The sequence below is a fragment of the Hippichthys cyanospilos genome, chromosome 5, assembly GCF_059441005.1.
Source record: "Hippichthys cyanospilos isolate Australia breed blue-spotted pipefish chromosome 5, RoL_Hcya_1.0, whole genome shotgun sequence".
NCBI classification, from domain to species: Eukaryota; Metazoa; Chordata; class Actinopteri; order Syngnathiformes; family Syngnathidae; genus Hippichthys; species Hippichthys cyanospilos.
This window is the reverse complement of record NC_142373.1, coordinates 23,412,158-23,437,829: the sequence shown is the minus strand read 5'-3', so window position 1 is coordinate 23,437,829 and position 25,672 is coordinate 23,412,158. Positions and strand designations below refer to the sequence as shown.

Sequence of the window (25,672 nt, the reverse complement as noted above, 5' to 3'; positions counted from 1 at the left end):
TTTTCACTGAGAGGAGCTCTGGGAGGAAAACACCAAGATGACCGTTGTCGCTATACCATGCTTCCGAGAAGAACTTCAAAATAAAAGCATGCCAAGTCTGTTTGCATCATACACGTCTTGCTACGGTACAGTAGACTTTGAAGCAATGTCTGGGCTTTCAGAATATGTCTTGCTTAACTATAATGGAGAAGATTGGCACCAGCGCATTCTCCCTACTAATGTATATGGTAATGTATTTCATAGCACTTCTGGCCCATCCTAATTAATTACTGCACAGTAAATGTGTCTATTCTGCCTGGGTCATTTTACTCTTTGTTTAGCGACATCACGGTCAAAGAGCTGACTATATTGGGCGGAAGGTTACTAGGTATATTAGGCGGAAGCTTTGTTCATGATGGTAACACAGAAAAGGCGCTTAATACAAAACCAGAGTTAAAATCTTAAAATAATACTGTTTGTATCTGAATGTTCGTAAATTAAATGTTCGTATTTAGAGGAGCGTCTGTATCTTGTACGATCTTGCGATTTTGAATTTTCCCCAATTCAGTTTACACTCCAGAATTTCCAAAGCAATTTCAATGGGGGTAAAGACCAACTGCAGGCTAACAATACTGTGATTCAATATTATTTCATAATAAAGTAAATATGTCTTCTCTTTTGTGTCGACACTGCGTATATAAACGAGAAACAAAACAGTTTTATTAGGTTGTAGTTTGAAGCAATTCAAGAGTCTCAGGAGGCCTGCGCTGGGAACTGATTCTAATTATATACGGTCATTACAGAATTGCAAAAACAACACTAACCTAATGGTGGCTTTTGCACGCAACTGTGTATTCATGCATTTATAAAAGTCATGTTTTTCTTCTCTTGTTTTTGTTCGCAGTGCAAATGTTTGTAAGGCCGCTGCCACCCATCATTTGTGTTTACTGATGCCAAGGAAATAACAGTTCAAACAGGCGGAGTTGTATGAGAGGCCCAGCTGAAAGCGTCAACAAGAGGCCATTGTCTTACTTGCGCCACATCGCCACGAACTTGTGCACAGACACGAAGCCCGTCCTGTCGCCCCCGGCCGAGTAGAACAATGGCACCTTCCAGTAGAGAGGACACTCGCAGGCCTGAGCAGACACACGCGCCGTTGTTACTATTGAGGACTTTTCAAGAAATCGACTGCAACAGAAAAGTGCTGGGGAAAAGTAGGCTTGCATCATTGGATAATTTCCCCGAGGAAACACTTTCAAACCACAAGGAAGTTGGGCTCGTAATTTTGGTGTCCAAGGGGCAAGCATGTAAATCATCTGACTGGGCGGCATGCTGCAAATCACCTTCTCACCTTGGCAACCTGCCCCATGTCCTCAATGGTGGCCCTTTCATTGGGGAATTGGCCGAACGTCGCCTCAATTTTGGAAATGAGGCTGTCGATGTTAATGTTGGCTTGGGGCCGACCTTGTGGGAAGTAAAACTTTGGAATGCTTTCGCTCAGTGCGCGGCTGACGGGCTCCTCTGTCCTCACCTGCGCCTGATGCAAAGACACACGCACAAAGACACAAACTGTGAATCACTTAATGCTATCACAAACCATGATGGTTTTGGATTCCCTTGTAAGTTCCTCTTCTTCTCACTAAGAACTGTTGCTATCACTTAACCAATCCATTGAAAACCACATTCTTCATAAAGTAGGTAGGTCTAGGTTTACTCAACTCTAGATCCTGTTGGAGGACTTTATTTGTACAAAAGCATTTGAAAAATAATACTGAATTAAAAACAGACGCTGACAATTATTTTAGCGACCGATTAACGTCGATCGAAACCAATCAATAGAATTAAAATAAAATTGCTTTATTTTCAGCTCATTTAAAAACAAAATAATATTTTAACGCCCAGTGGTGCACAAATGAATTCAGATTAATTTAGGAGTTTGGCCCAAAAGCTGTCTAAAAATTGGCAAAAATGTTGATCCAAGGTACAAGCAAAGGTATTATTAAATTGTGCTTAGAGGCAAAATATACCTCTGCCTCCTCCAGATCTCCACCCATGGGTTTTGACTTATGATCCGAATTTGCAGGTTGAAATGGCACGATTGAGTGTACAGAGCACTTGAGCGCTGACAGCTAGCCGTTAATTTATGAAATTGGCATAAAAATCAAATAATTATTGATTAATAAATATTTGCTCCTCAAAATACATACCAGCACTTTCATATAAAACTACTGTACGATGAATTTCTGTGATTTGTTTGGATTGGATATATATATATATATATATATATATATATATATATATATATATATATATATATATATATATATATATGTACAGTATATATATATATGTACAGTATATATATATATATATATATACATAAACACACACAGACACACACATTTTTTCCCCCACAAACAAGTACACAGTAATGATCCTTTATACATAAGGAAAATGAATAAGGATTCTACATCTTTTGTGTGTAATCCTTATTGTATTACAGCCTCATTCAGTCCCTGTAAAGCACCAATTTCTTACTCCATACTCATCATTCTCTGAAGAAAATGTCTTTTTTTCGGTTCCATGTTCAAAAGTTTGTAATATAACTTTTACTATTTCAGAACTTTTTTTAAATATCAGTTTTTCAGATGTGTTACACATGTTTGTTATGAAGGAAAAACATGTTGGTATCCCTCATAATAATGTGCTGCAATTTTATTTTTTTTTAATTCCCAGACCGTTAGGAAAGAGGTGCATTTGTGCTGGAGGGCTTCTTTAAGTGGACAATTGGTTAAGCAGGGTACTGTTGGGTAGGCCACTGTTTGAGGGAATCAAACAACAACATCAGCTGATTTGGATTGAGGACTCTGCAATAACTTTCATCCACTCACACTTCATGCTCTCTATTTAGAGATGATAAACAGCCAAGTGCCGCTCTGTTTTGATGTCTCCATGGGCAGAGAAGATTAGTTAGTTGGCCTGTCTGGGAAACCAACATCATTTGTGGCCCCGGCTGCAATAATGTTTCACAACATGTACCTTCTCAGGTTTAAAAATTGAAATGAGGTAACATCCCCCAGTATAGTGCACTTCTACGCAATTACAAGCTACAGCCACAACAAGCAAAAGATGAAATTTTAACAGACAGAATTTTTGGTACAGTTACGAGAATAAACACAAAGATAAGTTGGGTTGATATCTTAAAGGGAGCAACCAGCGAGAAGCACTGAGGTTAAGTACATAAATTGCCTTTTTAGAAGGCAGACATTTCTGCAGACACAGCGGCAATAACACATGCAGCTAATAAAATGATGAGCTGAGCCACAACCTTGTGTTTTAGAGAGTTCCAACAACGGTTAGTTGATTAATACACATTGGAATATCATTAAATACTTTTAGGTTGTCAGTCTGCCAGTGTAAACCAGGATATTTTACCATTTCCCCACTCATGTCACTGCTTTATGAATGACAAGGAACAGGGTGCATGACACCAGATACTGGGATCATCTAATTTTCCTGAATGGAAGATGCCATGCTGCAGTGTGAAAGCCTACATGGTCGTACCAATGTCTCATCTCTCTGGGTTGCTGCATAAAAAGGAAGAGGTGAATAAATATGGGATTTTTTTTTTGGTTACAGATAGGTTTCTTGAAGGACCTCTGTGGAAAAGATTTTCTTGGAAAATTGTGTTGCTCATGCATTTACTGATAGTCTCATTGGGTTAAGTCAAGTGTTAAAAGATTTACTCCCAAGAATAACACAACCCACAGTATGAGGTAAGGTTGCATAGGCCAGAAGAGGAATGAGTCCATCTCGTGGGTTGTTTCTTAAAGGGACAATGTGTAAGATATAGACCGTTTTTCATTAAAAAGGAATAAATTCAATGACAATAAATTTCAAAAACTTGCATATAAATGTGTTCTTAACAACCAACTGTATGTTTTAAATATAATCGTAGGTCTAGTTATCATTAAATTATATTATATAGGGGGGGGGGGGGGGGGGGGGGGGGCACTCCTCCGGAGGCTGCCATGTCTGTTATAGCTATATGCAGCACTTCATGCTATCCGTAATGAAAAACGGTCTAAATCTTACACATTGTCCCTTTAAACACCATCAGATTTATAGCAGTGGCTACTAATGAGTACAGCATGGCCAGCATATTCTGTCAAAAGATTTAAGACAAAATGAGACAACAAGGCCTGTTCTATTCCTTCTTTGACCAAGTCAACCCAACACAACATAACTGTCACAACATGAACAAGTCATTCCACCTTGAAAAAAATACATCTAAAAAAGCTTGAAACTGATTGTCATACCAGAGTTGACAACATGACTGACAAATGTGGCCTCCAGTAGATCATGATGTTCATGGGGAAAACATGATGCCACAAGGTGGGATCAACATTGTCTCAATTATCATCTCCATGGTGAAGGGTCTCAATTTGAACTTATTGCTGCTAGTGGCCAGATGAGAGAAACTATAGCATTCCCGATTTCCATATGAATAGTCACAGGTCACTCCATTTTGGTGTGGTATATGGGATCAATAATTTGATTTGTGAAAGGTTTGACTGTAGAAAATGTCGAAGTGGCGAATGTGTGTGTTTGGCAGCACACGGCCAGACAAACCAGCAGACGTTTGTGATCGTCATTCAATCGGGGATTGCATGGCGAGACTTTGCCAATGCAAAAAGATTTTCCATGAAATCACAAATGAGAGCAGGCACAATTCCCACAATTGCACAAGATGGTGAGGCTATAGCTGTAGGCACGTGTTAGTTTTGATGTATAGAAATTAATCAAGTGCATTATATGAATTTATACAGAACATTCATGCTGTAGAAAGACTTCTTTGATGGGGCATTTTAATTCTGCTGCTGTCTCTCAAAGTGCTGTTTACATCTACGTTTAAGTTTCTTGACGTAAAATCACAGCTGCGCAAAGTTATGTTAGATTTTTTAGTGTTAATGTTTCGTGGCCAGTCAGGTTAAGAAGGGTGTCATGAAGGGGTCACAGCAGTCACACTGTGCGAGGAGCGGTTTTAGTCGAGTCGTTTCACTTCTTGATCAGAAATGCCCGTACCAAAAAAAAAAAAACCCAACTTAATATTTCATTAGAAATTAAATTGCCAATTTGCATCATTTCATCATTCATACATATACATTTGGCTGTAAAAAGTTAAAAATAACATGATGCAGTTCCTCTTAACACTCAAGTATGGCTATGCATGATACAGTCATTTGCAGGTGTCCATAACAGCGTAAGTATGGGTCGATGACTCTATTGACGGTTTTCTGCGGTGGTAAAACGTCAACGTTTCAGTAACCTCTTATACTGTCAATATTGGAGCATATAGGAGTTTTAATCCACTCCTGCCCTCATAGGTCAATGTCGCGCCGGGAGCCAATCATATAAATGGGTGCCCGAGAGCTGATTGACGATTGCCTGGCCAATCTTGTTCAAGCCAGTCCTCAGAGCAATCTCCGAGTGAAGCTCACATGAGTGAGAAACACGGCAAAACGGGAGCAGTGAGGACGAAAGAAAGCGTGGCGAAAATGGTATTTAGAGTGCTTATATAATACATTGGAATTTTGAGTGTTAACTCTTCTTCCTTGTTATTATGTTTGGTCAGTGATGGGTGTCAGTCTAGGAAGATGTCCGAGGGCCGTTCCACCGAGGGCAACTCCGGTCCTCTGTGTTTCCTGCCTATTGCCAAAGGATGGAAAAGGTCAGGGATAACACTAATGTTATGGTGTAAAGTTTAATAATAAAATATTTAAGTAAATATATGTAGTGCAGTAATCTGTGTCACAAATATGTACATTTATGGAAGGGCGGTGCAGTGTCTTAAAAATATAGCTTACTAATGGAACTAAGAACAACTAAATACAAGAAAAATGTTAACATATTTCTTTATACATTTATTTTTTGTACTGATCATGGTCCACACTTTTTAATGTAACGACTTTTCAGTATTTTGTTCAAAAATATAATCGATTATTTTAATGAAAAAAAAACTGCTGTAATTTTACATTTTAATGCTGTGATATTTTTGCTCAGGTCACCATCAGAATCTGACATTGGCCCATGGAAAGCATAGAATAAAGACTGTTGGACCTGTATAGAGTACCAACTCTACCAGTAGAGCGATGGAATGGAATGGTTAGAAATTAGGTTGTTTTATCGGCATGCCTACTTGTAAAAATGAAAAAAAAAAAAAAGCTGTAGTTTCAGTATTAACCAAGCCCTTCTATGGTATCTCAGATATGAACTATTGAGCAAGTCGGTCCGGCCGAATGTGTACGAGTGCCGCTCTAGTTGATGTCTGTTTCTGCCTTGCAAACTCATGTAACACCTGACCACATGGTCCAAATTGTAAACATTGCTCAGGGTACACTGTGAATGATGAATGCGCCTAATCCTCTGCTGTGTGCAGTGCCACACCGTGTACCGGAGTAAACCATGTCCATAAATGGACATAAACCTCTTCTGCTGCCACCCTGTCCCCCTCCTACTCCACATGCTAACCACTAGCTGAGCGCCTGAAGCTTGACTTGCTAAGCCTTATGACATTTTACACATTCCCAGTGATGTGGCCTGAAGGAAGGACGGAGGAGTGGTGCTACAAGCAACATGTTGCACAATAAAACCACCACCCAGTAAATATTGCGAACATCGGGTCTCACTGGGCCTAAGGAACACCTGTGCCGTTGGCTAACGGAGAATAGTATAATGTTGGGAACGGAAAACTTTAATTTTTGGGGGTACGCAAGAGATCATCAGGAGTTGCTAGGATTTTACCACACCAGTAAATGTGGAACACAGCGAAGGTAAACCTGAGCAATTGGCTAACAAAGAAAGATGCTTGCTCTGAAGGGTAGCACAGTTTATGGGTCCATGTAAAATGAAACACCATCCATTAAATTACCACCAAATTACATGGCAACACAAACAGTCCGTTTTGAATCGATATCCTTTTCATAGCTTGATATTGATAAAACAATGAGTCAATTCCTTTAATAGGGTTTTTTTCTCATAGATTAATGTGACTTCTCGTGTCGCTCGAGATCTCGTCGTTGGGCTAAAGTAGCATATATATATGAATTTTAAAAAAAAATGGCGTAAGCACTGAAATCAACCAGCGCAAAAACAGATGTTTGGAAGGCTTTGGGTTTTAAAAACACAAAGAGAACAATTAACAAACTTTGAGAGGGGGTCACATGGGTGTGAATGTCATGAGTTAAAAGTGTGTTTTTGCCATTTTATTCAATTTTCATCTCATTCTTTGTGATGTCAATAATTGTGTAACATGTGCTTATAATACATTAGTTAAATTCAGAAAAAAGTAATTTGGCCAGTTACTGCCTCAACCTAAGATTGATTTATGTGATTTGACCTGAAATTCAATGTTTGTGGATTTTTTTTTTTTTTTTTTTACATGTCCTTTATATTTGGCCCCCATCCGGCGGAAACCTTGGTCATGGTGAAAGACTCTATCTCTGTCTATTAATATATATATATATATATATATATATATATATATTATATATATATATATATATATATATATATTATATATTATATATATATATATATATATATATATATATATATATATATATATATGCATTTCACACTTAGGCCTTCACAGGCTTTTTTCAGAGCATTTAAAAATCAATAAACCCGCACCAGTAATTAAAGCTTATCATTATAAGTGCCAAAACTTAGAATAAGTCATAATTTCAAATTATTTGTCCACAAAATTTTATGAAGTCCACCAAGAGCAAGCAAGCTTTAACAAGAATATACGCTAAATTACAAAAGGCAATTTAAGTGTTTTAAGTGTTATTTATGTTTCGCTCTTCTTCAGCTATTGTGGGTTAAAAAAAAACAAACCAAAAAAAAACGCTAACCTTAGCTGGTTGAGCAACATGTTTTTTTTTTTTTTCGTTTAACTACTTCTACTGTAAAAACATGGAGGATCAATATAGCACCGCCTTCCTGCAGTGAGCGTCCACTTACGGGCCCATACACAAAACTGTAAAACATTGCACACTGCACAGAAGCCTTCTACTTGTTCAAGCGAATGCCCGAGCGCCTCCCAGCTAGGCAGACATGGTCTACATGGAAGTCCGCCAGGCGACACATGTTAGCTGAATTCTAATTGGCTAAAAACTCTACACTAAAATGGCAGCTTTGAAGGAGTGTAACCATATGGATATGACACACAAAGAACAGAATATGGAGAATGATTTTATATGTAAAAAAAAAAATATATATATATATATATATATATATATATATTTAGTAAAAATAAATTAAAAATTAAATTGACTTTCATTGTAGTTATTCTAATTATTATAGTTTATGATAGTTATGATAATTTCAGGTTATTCAAGGCCAGCAGAGAAGGCGCAAACCAATTATAGTTAGTCAATTTAAAGCGGTGAAAATAGCTTTAAAACAAATATGCTGCCATTATTGAATGACACTTAAATTTGAGAAGTCTTAAAGAAGTGTGGCAAAACCTTTTCTTCGTTCTGCAGAAGCTGTGTGACATTAAGTCTAGTTAATGTCTGTCAATGACATTAACTTAATGAGTCTGGATAAAAATGGACACAATAGTTTTTTGGGCTTGATACATTGTCATTTATTTACATGCGAGTTTGTTTTCAAAGGACATCAACATTCACTTACCCTGCTTCTTTACTTTCTTGTTTTGTTTTTGTTGTTCACCTTTGTGGGAGTTAAGTTCTACGACTAAATCCCAGTTTAGTCTGCGTGTCACGCCCAAAAATGCTTTTTATTTTTGTGAGGCGTTGCAGGATACAATTGTGATCATGCAAACGTTGTTCTTTTTCACGGTTTCATTTCTTATTTATGCATTATGATTTCTGCAAACATTTCTTGCGATTGCCATGAACTTCAAGAGAATGGCAAATGGCTGCCAATACTCATTTTGAGTGCCAAAATTGACAGCGAGGCTATGCAACATTCAGTTGCATCGAGAGAAATTATAGCTCACGTGAGATCGCTGTACTGTGTTTAAGTCGTCGAGATAAAAAAAAAATTAATCTCCCAAAAAACAAAACATTTTTGTTTTTAAACATTTAGTTGATATAATGTGATATTGTAGTAAGTAGATCAAAAAACAAAAACAAAAAAAGTGGCTTGCGTAATTTCTTTGAGGCTTGGTTCACACTGCAGGGATTAATGCTCAATTCCGATTTCCTTTTTTTAAATTTTTTGTGTGAAATCCGATTATTTGTGATTATTATATGTTCACGTTTCCAAATGAATGCAACCTGTATATAACCTGTGTTTGAATGATGAACACCTTGAAACTATCCTGTGTGTGCTTTTTATGAGTGCAGAATTGTAATGTTTGTTACTCGTTTGTTACATGCGAGTCGGATGAATGCGAGCTGGCCGTTCAGACTGAAGTCGGATTTTCAGAGATCGGATACAGATCGGATTTAGTACCAAGATTGCAGTGTTAATCAAGCCTATCAGATGCAGTTGTAATCTTTTGTCTTTTGCTGTACTCGAGACTAGTCCCATGTGTTGGCTGCAAGTTTAACTTTCGTTCATTAGGAAGAATGGTGCCATTTTCTTTTGTAAGTGGCAAAATGATTAGAAATTAACATTAAAATCTTCCATCTGATCTTTTGCACACTTGCTCAAACAGGGTTTTCTCAAGTTTATTTTGGCAAAGGGATGTGATATGGCTTGCTACATTAGTGTCTTTGTCGCTATCATTAGCAGGGGCTGGAGTTGCAGCTGGGTGCTTTGCATTTATGTGGTAAGCTAAACTTGAGTTGCTTTTATGGGAAGCAAGCTATTTCTTACAAAGAGTAAGACTAGATATCACTACCTTTATCAAATAAAAATGTTGTGACAGGCCTAGATGCGAGTGTACAATACCAGTTTAAGATAAACAAAGCAGTGCCTGGGAACTCAAAGAAGCTGGCGAGTTTTTGGACAGTTGGTTAGTACACAGATTCAACTTGATGGTGACGCTATTTTCATTGTTACTTAAATAGCGGATTGATTAAAAGTGGAAAAAAAAAGGAACCGAATTGGGTAAGTTGGCTGAGTTGAAACTGAATCAACTATCGACACAAAAACACCACAAGAGAAATGCTACCCAGTAAATGTGGCTCATATTTGATGTCACTGGATCAAAGGAACATTTATTCTATTAGCTTCAAGAATGGTTGGGTGACAGGAACTTTAATGTATGAGTGCTCAGTAGTTGGCGGGTGCCCGGTAGTCAGAACTACTAAAGTAGTATAACCAACATGAAATACAAGTGCCTTGAGTAAGTCCAGCGCACTCATACGAACCTCGACCTGTCCTTGCTGGAAGGCTTTGAGCCTTTTCTTGAAGCGCGAGGGCAGCACAAAGTCACAGCCTCGCGCCAGCAGGGCGAGCTCCTTCCTCAGGTCAGGGTCCTGACGCAGAGACAGCTCTCTCATCCTCATCCTCGCGACACACACCACGAGGAATACATAAACAAATCCAGCGGGGGTCCAGACAGGTCGAGCAAGTCAGGCGTTATTGTTGTTTGGAGAGGTTGTGCGTATCCCTGCGCTTGTCCTCTGTCAGCGTGAGAGTGGCTTAATGCAAGGCAGCAGCTGCTACTGTGACTCCCTCTCCCCTTCCAGATTCGATCGCGCAATCTCAACTCGGCCTGCTGCTTCACAGCACACACATGCAGTACACTGGGGGCAAAGGGAGCGCTCTCCTCAATACTGCCGGGAAGATAAGGAGTGACAGAACGTCTGTGTGTGGGACTCGCTCTCTCTGCGTATGGGGTGGGAGGGGTGCTCGCATCGGATCTGCCCTTTCCAGTTTGCATTCCTGTGCGCTTGTGGAAGGTTACGCAAAGAAACGAAGACCTGTTGTTGCGGCTTACCCACCAATGGGGTGGGATGCGCCTAAGCAACAGGATGACACAGTATAGTACATAAGATTCACTAGTTCCAAACTTCCAGCAACTTCAAACATAGAAAGAGTCAGAGGAGACTGGGATACAGGGTACAGATTTTCAATGTCAATTTCAAGCACGACACTTTACAAGCTTTCCACAACTTGCATCCACAGTTAAAATTACCCGAGGCAACAATGATTACGTTCTTTTCATTTTCTCTTTTGCAATGCAACACGAGTGTCGTGTTGCATTGCAAAAGAGAAAATGAAAAGAACGGGATTGTCATACGATGCACGTAAAAAATAATGTGAAATGCTTTTTAAGAAATATTTGAAACAATTTACAATTTTTTTAGCACCCCAGTGCCATCTCAATATGTATGTGCACATACTGTATTGAAAGGGCAGTACAAAGAATTATTTAGATGAAGATTTTACAAAAAGTATCCTCTGTCAAAATTCTCAAACAAGATGGTCATTTGGACAGTGATAACTTTTTCTTTGTAAAATTGCAGGTTTTTGTAAAAAAAAAAAAACAACAACTATTATTATCATAATCAATTTATTATTGTACATTTCTACCACTTTTCCACTTTTCATAGGACCATCCAGATACCTGTAGGTGTTTTACATTTAAAGGGTTAGGGATACCCAACTTATTTAGCAAACGCGGCAGTAATGAGTTCACATTTGTCAAAATAATATTCCCTGCATAATTAATGCCTTCAAATTAATGCTATACAAATACAATTTGATTTAAATATAATTTTGCTGTCAATTGACAATGTACGCATCACATGTACGCAGGACTCAGGTAACAACCAATCATGACTCAGCTTGTGAACACTAAACCGAGACAACAGGTGACCTGTGATTGGTCTTTATCTGAGCACTGAGTGCAGGTGATGTTAGTTTCAGTTGACAGCAAAAGGAAAACATGGTATTTAACCCTTGGGGGCTTGTGAAAAACATAGTAGACTTTTGATTTTCTTTCAAAAAATGTCACTGCTTTTGAGGTGTCATAACAAAACCATTTATGAATATATTTTTACTTTCAACCACTCAAAATGGTCAGTGGCATCAGACCTATTCATACATAAAGTTATTTAAAAAAAAATATAACGATATCCCTTTTATGGACAATAGTAGCATAATTTTGCTAATAGAAAAACTAACGTTGTTGTTCGTATATATTTATAAAAACAAAATATTAGTGGATCATTTCATATGACAAAGTTAGAGCATTGGATATGTCAATAAGTCATGGCAGCAGAATTTGTTTATGCATGCCCACTTTTTGACAAGGGCACTTTGACCCTAACCCTTGCTGGTGCCTATCCCAGCAGGCTTCGGGCAGTAGGCGAGGGACATCCTGAACTGGTTGCCAGCCAAATGCAGGGCACACAGAGACCAACAAGCATTCACGTACCCAATCACACCTAAGGACAATTTAGTATGTCCAATACACCTGCCATTCATGTTTTTGGAGTGTGGGAGCAAGCCGGAGTGCTCGGAGAGGACCCACCCGGGAGAACATGCAAACTTCACACAGGAATGTCGGAGCCAGGTGGATTTCAACTCAGGTCCTTTTAACTGTGAGGCGGACGTGCTATTCAGAGTGCCACCTAACCTCCCCATTTTCAATCAGCGGACCAATAATCACTGATGCTGACACAACAATCACTCGGCAGTTTATTTATTAACTTATTTATTTATAAGTGAATTATTTATTCACTTATTTATTTTATCAGCTCTGCACTAGGCACTAGACAGGTTTTTGTAAAGGCATGCCCTCTTAGCTGCAGACTACTGGTGTGCACAAAAATTTTATTGAACGCTTGAAAACACCCTCATCCAATAGAATTCATATTCAAACAATGGATGAATAGTTGAATCTTACGTTTCAGTCACTAGGCACGTTTTGTCAGCACACTGACAAATCACCTCATGCACACAGTCTGTAATGTCATCATAACAAACATTGAGGCCCACTTTTAAGACTTGCAGGCCCAACTACAAACCATTTAGGGCCGAATCAAGACTCGCAGGCTATCCTAATTTGCACATACAAAACTAACACGGACGAGGAACTTTGCATTAGCAAAAGAAACACAGACGCAGACGCACACATTGGCGCCAACACATTTATTTCAAATAATAGCACGAACTAGCAAAAAAAAAAAGCCTTATAGCATCAAAGCAAAAACAAACGTACATACTCCTCTTGTGATCCATATTGTTTTACTTGAATAATATACTCCCGCTGTGCAGCGAGTGTTTGTAAAGAAATTTCACAAACTACGCTGTGGCACCACTTACTGGATTAGTTGTGTTAAACGTTTCAACGCATCAAGTTCTTCATTGACCGACAGTCGAGGGCCCATTGACGGGATTCAAACAACAATTCATACATAATGATGAGAAATGCATGACAAAACAAAAGGGTTAATAGTACAGTTAGCTTTGAGTCGACGTTTGTTATGCCCATATTCCCTAGTAAGTGTAGCCTAGGCTAAGATATCTTAGCTTAGCTTGATTATCTCCAGGTTCGTTTCCATACAAATCATCTTCTTGCTTCTCTCTTTAATATCACTAGCACATTTGGGACTCATGGATAACCAATTCAAGTTTGAATTAAGCACTAAAATGCATAATAAATACGACATTGTAAGCATTCTCACACAAGATCAATTCTTTAGGCAGCCATCTTTGTGAGCCCGCGCGCCCGACCAATTGCAGACCAGCATCTTCGTGACACCATCACGCTGACCAATAATAGACCAGTATCTTAGGGAGTTGAGACGCCGACCAATAACAGACCAGCATTGTAGTAACGTGTGGCAGCAGGGGTAGCCAACAGAAAATAAGAGCAATTACCAAAAAACGCCTCAAGAGGGAGGCAAAACAACAAACAACCAAACCCACAGGTCATGACAGTTGCTGATGTTAATTGTAAAGCAGGATAAATGCCTTTAAGAGGGGACGAAAAAACTCAGTATTCCACATCGTAACGTGAAAAAAACGTAAGCCCGGGGGTCCAGTGTATATGGAAAGTTGCTATTTAGAATGGACATCAATGGAAAAAAAATGTATTTAAATAATGTTCCAGAGTATCATTTTCTGAGTGTGTTGGTGCCCTTGAGAATTTTGGCCTCTTTTAACATTCCAACAAAAATTTCAGCTCTGTAGTGGCTTTTTTTTCAATGCTTTATCTTTGATGAGACACAAAAAAAGTTGCAAAGTAGAAAAAACGTCACAGAAAAAAACTAGGGTTAAGGTATTAGTTGTACATGAAAAATAATTATCTAATTATGGACAAAATTTTAAAAGTATACAGTACCTTTATTTTTTTCTTAGTTACAAATTGTAAAATGTTGTTTTTCTTATGACAGCAACTTTAAAAAAAACAACATGTTTTCTTTTGAGATTACAATTGATGTAAAATTGTACCTTTTTTCTCATAAAGCAAAGCCTCTCTTCTAAGCATTAACGTTCAAGAACAAAGAACAAAATCAAGGGGCAAAGCACAAAATAAACTTCACATGACAGTAAGCCATCAAATCTTAAATTCCTCATAGATTCGTCTAAATTAGCGTGAGACACATTTACTAGACGTACATCATGCATACAGTACATCCAAGTGCTCTGCTTCCTGCATTATGCTTCTCTTTGTTTTGCCTTCCCTCTGCGAGCTCGGGCTGCCAGCCATTCCACATCTTATTATAGTTGATGGGCGACGGTGGAGGAAGGAGGGGCATGGCGGAGAGAGGGACACATCAAATTCAAAGAATGATGTCCGAAGTCGTCTGCGCCTATTAAAAGCACCGGGTGAGCACTGTTTGCGACGGTGCTGTGGACCGCTTGCGCCTGGTAATGTCCTAAAAGTGACGGCAATTACATCAATTCCTCACAATGTTGCTGATCTAACAATGTCACCTTCCACACAGCCAAAAAAAAAAGCCCGTTTGATTTACACATGCTCACCATGGCCACGTAAACAAACCAATATTTGGTAATGTTATGTTATGAACTCGGCTGCACCCGCGCACATTATTTTGAGATGACAGGATGACAAAGACCAACGTTTTCCTCCGTTTTCCGCACTTCCTGTTATCCCCACTCAGTACACTGCACAAGCTTGATAAGCTGTTTCTGTGATGATGGCTTTTCCAAACCCAGGCACCTTGTTATGATTTCTGCTTTTAATGCTAATCAATTCAAGTCACACGTGGAAACAAACGTGCAAAACAACCAGTGGATCAGATGAAACTGTCTGCTCGTGTGGGGTTTTGCTCAGTTTTCTTGGATGCAAACCAAAAGTGAAGCCTGCACCATGAATGCAGTTTGTCAGCGGACGTAATGATGTTGTGTTGAATATCTATCGCTTTTTGCTGTAAGGAGTGGACACAACGAATAAATCGGACACACCGCATACTTTAATATGTCCACAACCAGAATATAATAATATACAGTCCGAGTGTGAAGCCCTTGGGAATTAGTAATGCACAATAGAACCTTACAAGTTTATTTGTACAATTATACATAAATGCTCAAATAGGAAATAATGGAAATTAAAGTAATCTGTTCCAGGGTCAGGTTGTTGCAATCTTATTAATTTAAAAAAAGTGTCATTTCAGTGACAGGAGTGTAAAGTCGCACGACTTTACAATACACTGTTTCATTACGTAATGTTTAAAAAAAAGTGTCATTTCAGTGACAGGAGTGTAAAGTCGCACGACTTTACAATACACTGTTTCATTACGTAATGTTTAAAAAAAGTGTCATTTCAGTGACAGGAGTGTAAAGTCGCACGACTTTACAATACACTGTTTCATTACGTTACAAATCAAATAAGTAATCAGAAGTTTGAATTGCGAAGTTTTGTGCACATTTTAGGAGCACATATTTAAACAAAAAGCTTACAAAGTATATTTATACTGCGGTTCCATGTAAAGTCTTCACCTACTGTACTATAAATTGGTTAATCATTGTTCCCTACCACCCACTATGCTTTTTTAATGGGCTTTCATTGGGCAGTTAATTACTTTAATGCCCTCGCGTGGAAAATGAGAGCGTTGGCTGCAGATGCCATTTATTGAATGGTTGGTAAATAGTACAAGCTAGTACTAGCTACCTACTCAGGACATACTCTCTGCCCCAGCTCATATCCAGAGACTTGCAACCAGGACTGTGCACTTCACACACATATTATCCCAACAGACCCCAGTTTTTAAGAGAACATACCTACACTTCAGTTTGTACACAATATTTTTCAAATATTTAATGCTTATACATGTTTGTTTGAAAATGTAATTAAAATGTGTCAAAAATGTTAGTGTTTAACAAGTTTAAATGTGAGGTAGGCAGACCACTATTTAATGATTCATTTTTTACTAGTCTATATAATCAAAGATTTTTTGTAGATTTTTGTAACATTTTGTAACACCATTTGTAACATAATGGGTGAGAATGTGTGTGTTCTAAAAAATGTTGTTGTGATGCAAATGTCACGCTGACCATCACCGTGGAGCTAAATACAGTTTGAATTTTATGCCCTGCTAATTTGATAAGAAATTCTGTGAGTCTGTAATTAAAAGCTGTTAAGAATTCGATGCAAGACACAACTTGCAGGGAACATTACCAAAGGAGGGTAAATAATCTCTCAATGCAAGCGTATACAGTGAAGTGCTGGGACATGTGAATGGGGGCCAAAATTAGGTGTCACAGACGGTCAAAATGAGGCTTTCAGTGAAGGCCAAAAGTGGGAACATGACATGAGCAGATCAGCTGCTTCACAACGGTGTTCCCACAACAACTGTCATGTCAGCTGCACCTACCAGAGCAAACAATACACTGAGAAGTTACGCTACAATTAATCCTTAGAGACAACAGCTACGGAAACTTTTCATTGTCAAGACTGCAAGGAGTGGACAGTGGAACATCCAAAGTCCAAAACATTCTTTTCAATTATGAAAACATGTTTTTTTTTTTTTTTTACACATACAAAGCCAAATAACACACAGCATAATGCAACTAGAATGAAGTAAGCTAATAGTCACTCATCAGTGGAAAAAAAAAGTTTGAAAATGAGTCCTGTATTCTTGAGCCAACTGCAAATGCCCTTGTGAACATTAGAAAGTGGAAAGCTTTGCGTATGACTGCAAGGCGTTGGAGAATCCTGCACCAGGAGACTCTTGGGACTCAACGGCTTCGCATAGCTGTTTGCTTCTTTTTATCATTGGCTCAGAAGCTTATTATGCCTTAATAGAAAGAGCCCTTTTGCTCTGAGTCGCACAACAAATGATCACTATGCATAGACACTACTTGTTTTTACTAGTTTTTGGAATTCAATATATATAGTTTTTCTTCAGCGAATTGAGTCATGCAAAACTGGCTAGATATGTTTAGTTCTTCCTTTGTGCCTATCCACATTCATTTGTATTTGACACAAAAACAACTTGAAAACCTTGAAGACGTCTTCCAAGTGTAGCTCATATTTCTTACATCCACATCATGTAAATACCAACCTCCATTCATTTACAAGCCACTTTAAATAAAGACACTTGCAGGGCACAGATTAGCGACCCCTGCTTAAAATAGCTATAATATCACTGAGGCAGCCAAGTACATTATGAAGAAATAACCTGCGACTATAGGAGACATGAACTACGGTGTCCATGTACTATAAGAGCTTAAGCTTTTACAATGCGATCACAACTGTCATGTACAAAATGTCAATAAAATATCCTCAACGAGCACCTGATCTAGTGCATGAGTGTGCTGCCACGCCTCTGCCCGGTAGGGGAATTCTGCGTATTTAACGGTGACACGGGACTCTCTGCGGTGTCCGGTGTCAAAGTCACACCAGCTGTTGCGTGGTCGCATCACCGGGGCATAAATCAAATTTTTTCCACTAATCTGCCCAAGAATGCATCAGTACGCAGGAATCCATTTTGTTGTCTTAAAATAGAAGCACACAGTTCCTGTAATATTGAGTGACATTTGGCCAGCACATGACGTGCCACATTACACTCAAGTGCACATAATGTCCAACTGATGCTTTAGATCTTATTCATAAAATTCCAAAGCCAACTGGTCAAGTTAAAATTTTTCCCCTTGGGAACAATGGAAACTGAATTAATCCATCCCAGTGCCACCATAAATCCTTTAGCAACTGTACACAAATGTAAAAATAACACTTTAAAACTCTTGTTGTTTCCCTCAAAACATTTTAAAGTTAAGGACAACTTGCAATTTTGATATTTTAGTCTAGAACCTTGAAGTCATAATTAGCATTTTGCGGGCCACATAAAATGACATGGCAGGTCAGATTTGGCTAGAGTTTGACACCTGTGTTTTAGAGGATCTTTTCAAAGTCTAGTGTGCCTCACGGTGGACATTCGAGGAGGGTTGGTGCAGTTCAGTGATACAGTGTCACTAGTTTTTGCAGAGTTGACAAGTCATGGTGGCCACAATTTTTTTTTAATTACCTGATTACTGTTCTTGCTATAAAATGAATTTTAACATATGATAAATTTTAACAGTTGCCCTATAGAGCTGTTGGCTGTGTATTAAATTGACTTAGGCAGAACAATTCCACTAATTAACCATTTTAAGGCGCAATGATGAATTAAAAACCATTTCAGGTGACTCCCTCTCGAACACTTTGGGAGAATGCCAAAAATGTGAAAAAAATAATCAGAACAAAAGGTTGCAATTTTCAAGAAACCTGAGTAGAAAAATGGTTTTAGTTATTTCACCATTTTTAAGTACATAAGTCCACATGTTCATTCATAATTTTGTTGTTATCAGTGAGAATCTACAATGTAAACTTTACATTGTAAATAGTCATAAAAATAAACGACACACATTGCTAAAGAGTTTTTTTTCTTAAATGAGAAAAAAACTGACCATGTATAGGAAGGTGTTTAAAAAGGGTTAAAAAAGACCCCCACAACCCCTGAAAAGGTGTATTAAGGAGTGGTTTTTTTTTCTTTATAGAAAAAAAATGTATGGCAAAACGTTTTTTAAGTCATGCCCCGCCCACTTTTCAGTTTTTCTTTTTTTTTTTTACACCTGAGTCTGAGTCTAAATTACTTGACTTTGAGCATTTGCCGATACTGAGTTGCAATCAATAGAAAAAGTAGACTAGAAATATACAGTGGCTCACTGCATTAAATTATCTGAAAATTGTAAGAATACTGTATTTTACACTGATACCATGTTTAAACAATTATATTTTTACAACAACCGTTTTAACATTTTGAAGAAAAAAAAATAGCCTCGGCATAGAAACCGTTTGGCATTTAATAAGCAAAAGAGATGAGCTTGAACCACATAAGTACAGTGGACCCCCGGGTTAGAGCGTACCTGTCTTACATTTTTTTTCATGTTGCAATGTGGAATATTGAGTTTTTTAATTCCCTCTTTACGGTATTTTCCCCGCTTTGCGACAAAAACAATTGTCATGACCCTAGGGGCTTGGCTGAATTTGTGTTGTTTTGTCTCCATCTGCAGGCGTTTTGAGGTAATTGCACTTATTTTCAGTTTCCATCAAACTTGCCTCCCTATAACGCGTCACTACAATGCTGGTCTGCTATTGGTCGGCCTAACATTTCAAAATGGCGGGATGGTAAAGCTTTGTTCTATCGCGAGTGGTTACAAAACCATATTTATAGTGCATTTTACTGTTTAATTCAAACTTGAATGGGTTCGCCATGGGTCCCAAGATTGATAGTGATGTTAAAGAGAAGTAAGACGATGATTTATATGGAAACGAAGCTGGAGATAATCAAGAAATACGAAGCTAGCCTAGCCTAGGCTACCCTTACTAGGGAATATGGGCATAACAAACACCACTCAAAGGTAAATAAATCCTTTATATATTTTTCATTTATGATTTCTGATTGTATTCATGTATAATATATATACGTAGCACTTATGATACTATTTTGGTAACAATTTTTAATATGTATGTACACTTTTGATGTTTTTACCTGGGGTTCTAAACGCATTAGCTTTTTAACATAGGTTTGGATTGCCTGCCATAGGGTGAATTCGCCTTACGAGCCCAACTGCAGAACGGATTAATCTCGTAACACGGGGGCACTGTACTACCCTCAGTTGCATGAAGATACTAATCATGCAATTAATCCAGAATTTAATTTACACAAACAAGTTCTTAATGCATCTATAGAAGCAAGCAGTATTTGAGTGCAGCATCTACAGTAATAGAGCATGTATTCATGTACATAATCTTATCATTACAGTACAAAAACACATCCTCGGGTGTTATGCCAAGGATATGCAGAAGGTGAAGCCTGCAGAAGGGTGTGCACCCCCCCATGCCTTCTCCACCTGGCTTCTTTCCTCACTGTCATTGCACCAACACATGCACCATATGTACAGTATGCATCACTAGCCAGCGCTTGTACATAGTTGCCTCTCAGCTTGTCATGATAGCAAACATTTCAAAGCCATACTAACTTTGGTAGAAGACAAACAGAATTGCAGACCTCCAGAAAGTCAACTTGAAACAGGAAAAAATATGCAATATGCTCAGCCAGTATTACTAGCACGGCCATGCACAGTAATTCATGGGTGAGGCTGGAACATTTGGAAGGCATCCGTGTAATTATGACTATGGGGAGTTTCTTGAGGGACAATGTTGTGTGGACAACCAATTCACATGCTACTCAGCCTCCTCTTGTGGCCACACTGGGGAGCTCACAGAGGATACATCTTGTTTAGTCAAGCTCCATTGATAGACCCCTCAAAACCATTTAGAGGCCATACCAGAGTAAATGTTCAATGTGAAGGGGACTGGTACAGAATTCCGTAGCAAAAATGGGTGGGCAAAGGAAAAAGGCAAATTACTGATTTCCAATCAAATACATTAAGCTATAAAGTAAACTGTTGAGCTGCAGCTGTCAAATTCACATTGTATTGAAAATTCCATCTAATAATCTATTCCTCCGATAAAACAAAAAAGGTCAATATTTTTGCTAGATTAAAAAACAATGGATCAAGAAGAGAAAATAATTAGTGAATGAGCAGTTAGTGTTCATTTTTAGCTGGCTGCTGTAAAAATTGTGCAAAATAGAGCCGTAACATAATGTCTTTGCTGATAAGATAATTATTTCAGGACAATTTTATTTGAATACTGTGCCATATAATTATTTTATAAATCAAATAAGGAAAAAAAATGACAATTAAAAAAGATCAATAAAAATGTTGGGAAACACTGAATTGGATTACTTACCTTTTTGGAGCTGACAGACCTCCGTAAGATCCTTCCATGGGCTCCCGTCACCCTGGCGCCCCCGTTGCTTCCCGAGGGCAGGGTAGAGGCAAAAGGCGGACTCATGAAGGTTGCTTGCTTTTTCTCCGCCAACTTCTTTTGTAATGCCACATTATTGTTCTGGTTGGAGGTCAGAGTGCTCTTCTCCTTGATGCCCACATTGCTTAAATCGACGTGATGCCCACTTTTGATGAGGTGTAGGCAATCTTGGAGCACCACCTGAGTTTTTGGATCGCCCAACCAGGTGAGGAAAAGCTCATCCAGCTTCATCTTGAAGACTGGTTGAAGAATCTGACTGGACGGCATTTTGAAGAATGGCCAACGGGTTCAATACCTGTGCAGAAACAATAACACAATGAATGTCTCTTGCTCGTTGTTATTATCGCTACAATGTTATAGAACTGAACCTACCTTCTATGACATCTCATTCGGATTGCTTAGCTACAATGAAAGGGGCTACAGATGCCAAACAACTATTAAGACGATGCCGTGCAGTTCTACAGTGCATGTGGACCATTAGTTGGTTAGCAGTCGACCTTGTTTTCTAACTAATGCTACACTATCACAAACACACAAACATTATTGAATTTTAGCGCGTCGATGCTTTCAGCCCGCGGGCTTGCATGAGCGAACACACAAAATACTGGCCATTTTAAACACCGCGGTGGGAAATAACAACGCAACATTAATGTTCACAAGGATACATATGTAAGAAGACATTGGCAAAAGATTTGATAGGTTTTGAGTTAGCGTTAGCAAGTTAGCTTTAGCAACAAGCTGAAATACCAACCTTGTAGTTAAAGCATTGAAATTCCAAATGCGATGGCACCACGCTACCCCAATCCCTTCATTTGCAAATGCTGGGCAAAGTATATTCAATATTAATATTAAATGCAGATTGTAGAACCGGCATCGTTCTTGAACCCACAAGAGTGCCCAATCTGCACGAAACTCGGCTCCAACTTTTCAAAATCGCGTTCCCCTGGTAACCATCCACATTTATCGCGAGATCTGGCGTGAGGCGTTCAAAGTCTGGTGGCTTTGAGCAGGTTGTGAAAGGTATTCACCGTGTCCCATAATAATACAGAAATGCAATGTAAATGGATAAATACTGTGATAAAAAATTGTGATGAACGATCATTATTTTGTGCATTGTATACATTGTAACTGCAATTTTCAGTTAGGTACCACCACCAACGGGTAACTATTCCATTGGTACAAAAATTACATTACCGTTCATACCGGCAGTTTAAAGGAAGGTGATACTAACTAAAGTATAATACACCAGCGAAGTTAATCGTCAGTTAGGAAAAGTAAGGGAGTCACACATGCTCAATAAGACAACTTAGGTAAGACATGTTTAACACACTGTCTCAATATACTGTGCCCCTGCCGAATGCTCTCATTAAAGCTCAAGTCAACAATATTTTGAAATTGTCGGTGTTGGATATCCAGGCTATTCCAAAGTTTCCCCCTGAGCACAGAACCACAAGAATTTTTGCTAAAAATGTACTGTACTATGAACATTTGGCATTATAATGTGAAAACATAGTTGTAGGTTAGTCATAATAATTCGTAGAATGCTTTACATAGGATTATTGTTGTGTTGTATTTTCCAAGATCAATAAATGGGTGAACCAACCTTGTGAATCCACAGCTTTTTTCTATAATATGACTAATGTATTAATTTTCTACTTCAACACAATATCTGACATCTGAATTCATTTCATAATCGAGAGGCTTTCGGATTTTTTTTTTTTTTTTTAATGTGACATGGACTTTCAAGACATTTTAATGTTACTTTTCCTAAAAAAAAAAACATATAAAGATGAAAATACAGTATACCCAGTACATATATAAAATTTTCATATTTTCAATACAATATTTGATACCTTTCTACAAATATTTGTACTTCAGAGGTATACAGTTTTACTTCAGTTTAAAGTTAATTAATTCATTTCCATCTGGTGCTTGCTTTTATTTTCTAATAGTTGATCATATTTACAACCGCATTATAATTACTATTAGTATAGAATATACAATGTTTGTGTTTTTAGTGATTGCATGTGTTTTAAAAATAAAAATACGTTAAAAACTACACTAAACTTTATATAATTCTGAATCATACAACAATATTGTATAAAGGTACAGTACCATTCAAAGGTTTAAAAAAAAACTGTATTTTTTCCATTGTTTAAAATATTCATGAAATAGAGTAGATCTGCATCAACATTATGAAGAAATATTGATAGAATTCACTGGTAACAAGACATGTTGAACAAAACAAAATCTAGCTGGTACTGGATGTGTGTGCTATTTAGAATTTTAAAGTTTTAAAAATCATTTTGCTAACGTTCACAATGCAATTCTATTGATTGAACAAACTTGTCATTTTTGGAATCTCCTGAAAAATATTATTTTTGATGTACAATAATTTATCAGCGATATATTTTTTTAATTCGGATTTCCCAAAGTTGGTACATGTTGCTTCAGAGAACATCTTTGCACATCTTGGTATTTTCTCAGTCAGCTTTATGACATGAATTATTCTATATGACCTCAGCTCACAAATTTTCATAGCATAAATGTATTGATCCCCGTTTCTATACCATTTGAATAGGAAGGTGCTTTGAAACTTTTGACTGTTACTGGATATCAAGAATGTTGTTATCATGTAAAAAAAAAAAAAACACACACACACACACACACACGCACACATACACACGCACACAAGAAATGCATTCATACCAAATAGATTAAAGATAAAAAAAATAAAAATATGAACTCTGACCTATAAAAGGCTGTTCCCAAAAAGCTATTTGCATAAATATATTTGCATGAAGAACAATTCTACATCTGTGCCTGATTTGACTCTTTCCAAAGCAAAAGGCCAAGCGTCTGTGTATGTGTGTGTGCGTGTATATGTGATGTGGCTGTGTGTGAAGCTGCAGCTCCTTATATTGATTACTGAAGTGGGCTGCAGACATCATGACTCCTTCATCATGTTGTCAACATAAGAACTCATACACAGGAAGAGAAATTTGGGCGTTTTCAACAGAACCTTTCCAAAACTGCATCTCAATGGTAACTGTTAAAAAAAAATTCCCAAAACGTATCAAAACAACTGGTTGATATTTGTTATTAATGCATGTTGGCACTTTCTTTGAGTTGGAGGATATGGTGTAAAATTGTTGCATTGTTAACCATAATGCAATCGAGGGACCAAGTTATGTAAAATAAAATGTTAGTTATTAGGATGTTAGGGATCAGGATGTTTCCACTTGAAAAAAATACTTAAAAATACCATAGTGAATTAATATTCATATAGGCACCAGCAATCCAGCGACATTGGCTTTGTACATTTTGAATGATTGGAATAAAAAATAAAGACGATTTCATGTCAATTGTAACAAGTTCTTATTACAATTTAAAGACCAAATGCCCTGTTATGCATGCCCAAGGCTAATCTAGCTTGAAATACAGTCTGATCGCACATCGGTAAACTTTTCTTTTTTTTAGTGTGTGTGTGTGTGTGTGTGTGTGTGTGTGTGTGTGTGTGTGTTGTTGGAAACGGGCATATAATGAGAACGTGTAATTTGCGCCGTTGTGGGAGTGAACACAGCTGGGATTGGTCATGTTTGTAAAGGTTAGCGTTTGAGTTACTATTATCAATTTTCTACTCCTTACCCCGATGACTTGGAATTATACTGTTCTCTTGTACAAGTATATTAAAGCAAAATATGTCCAATTTTATTTTATCTGTAAATTTACTTCCAGTCAATGTGATGCCTTCATTTTTTTTTTTTCATAGAAGAACTGAACATTTGTAAAGTTTATAGGCTTTTTTATTGTATTGTTTTGCTTCCCCTGATAATCACATCAAATCATGTGAAACATTCAAAGCTGACGGCGGGCCGCTAAACAGCTCTTTGTTCTCCTTCATAACATCCAGTCTTTTTTTACGCACTCATGAGAACCTAATCAATATCAGCAATGGAGAGATAAAAAGTGAAGAGTCTTTTAAAGTTGAAACTTTGCTACTTTTCAAAGTGTAATTACTGTGTACAAATAAGATGTTTTAGCCAAAAGCACTGCAGCGCATGTTATTTTTTTTCATGCCTTGAAGGACATTTCAAAGTGTTTGGCCGAGGCTGAAACCACAGGGGTACTGCTGCTTAGCGTAGCACCGTGCTAAGTGAGGAGTTCATGTGCGCAGTGCTGCTGTCAGCCGTTATGCACGGGCTGCTCTGTGAAGTGGGCCAAAAGCAATCTGCTCTAATAAGCGCCGCGAACACACTTGAAAGTATTGTGTGGCGGCCGGGGATTTGTGCTGTTTGGTGTTGTTTATTGCCACGGTCCGCGTGCATCAAGCATAAATCTAAACGCTAAGGATTTAACTTTCTTCCACAAGTTTGTTTCTTTCATTTGGTGTGATTTACGCACACAAATTCAAATGCT

General features: G+C 37.9%; 1 protein-coding gene across 3 annotated transcripts in view; it reads right to left on the bottom strand.

Moving 5' to 3' along the window:
* Positions 1-22,205, bottom strand: part of LOC148424039 (serine/threonine-protein phosphatase 2A regulatory subunit B'' subunit beta-like) — a 30,670-nt gene extending 8,465 nt beyond the window's left edge. For 2 of the 3 annotated variants that reach the window (XM_088415301.1, XM_088415302.1), the window contains exons 1-4: positions 22,005-22,205; positions 21,176-21,548; positions 1,331-1,516; positions 1,012-1,115 (exon numbers count right to left, since the gene is read on the bottom strand). In XM_088415301.1, coding sequence (XP_088271427.1) covers positions 1,012-1,115; positions 1,331-1,516; positions 21,176-21,520 — 635 coding nt within the window. In that variant the 5' untranslated portion in view covers positions 21,521-21,548; positions 22,005-22,205. Of the gene's footprint in view, positions 1-1,011; positions 1,116-1,330; positions 1,517-10,328; positions 10,737-21,175; positions 21,549-22,004 lie in introns of those variants that run through there. The other variant, XM_088415304.1, reaches the window with a different exon arrangement.
* Positions 22,206-25,672: the final 3,467 nt, after the last annotated feature.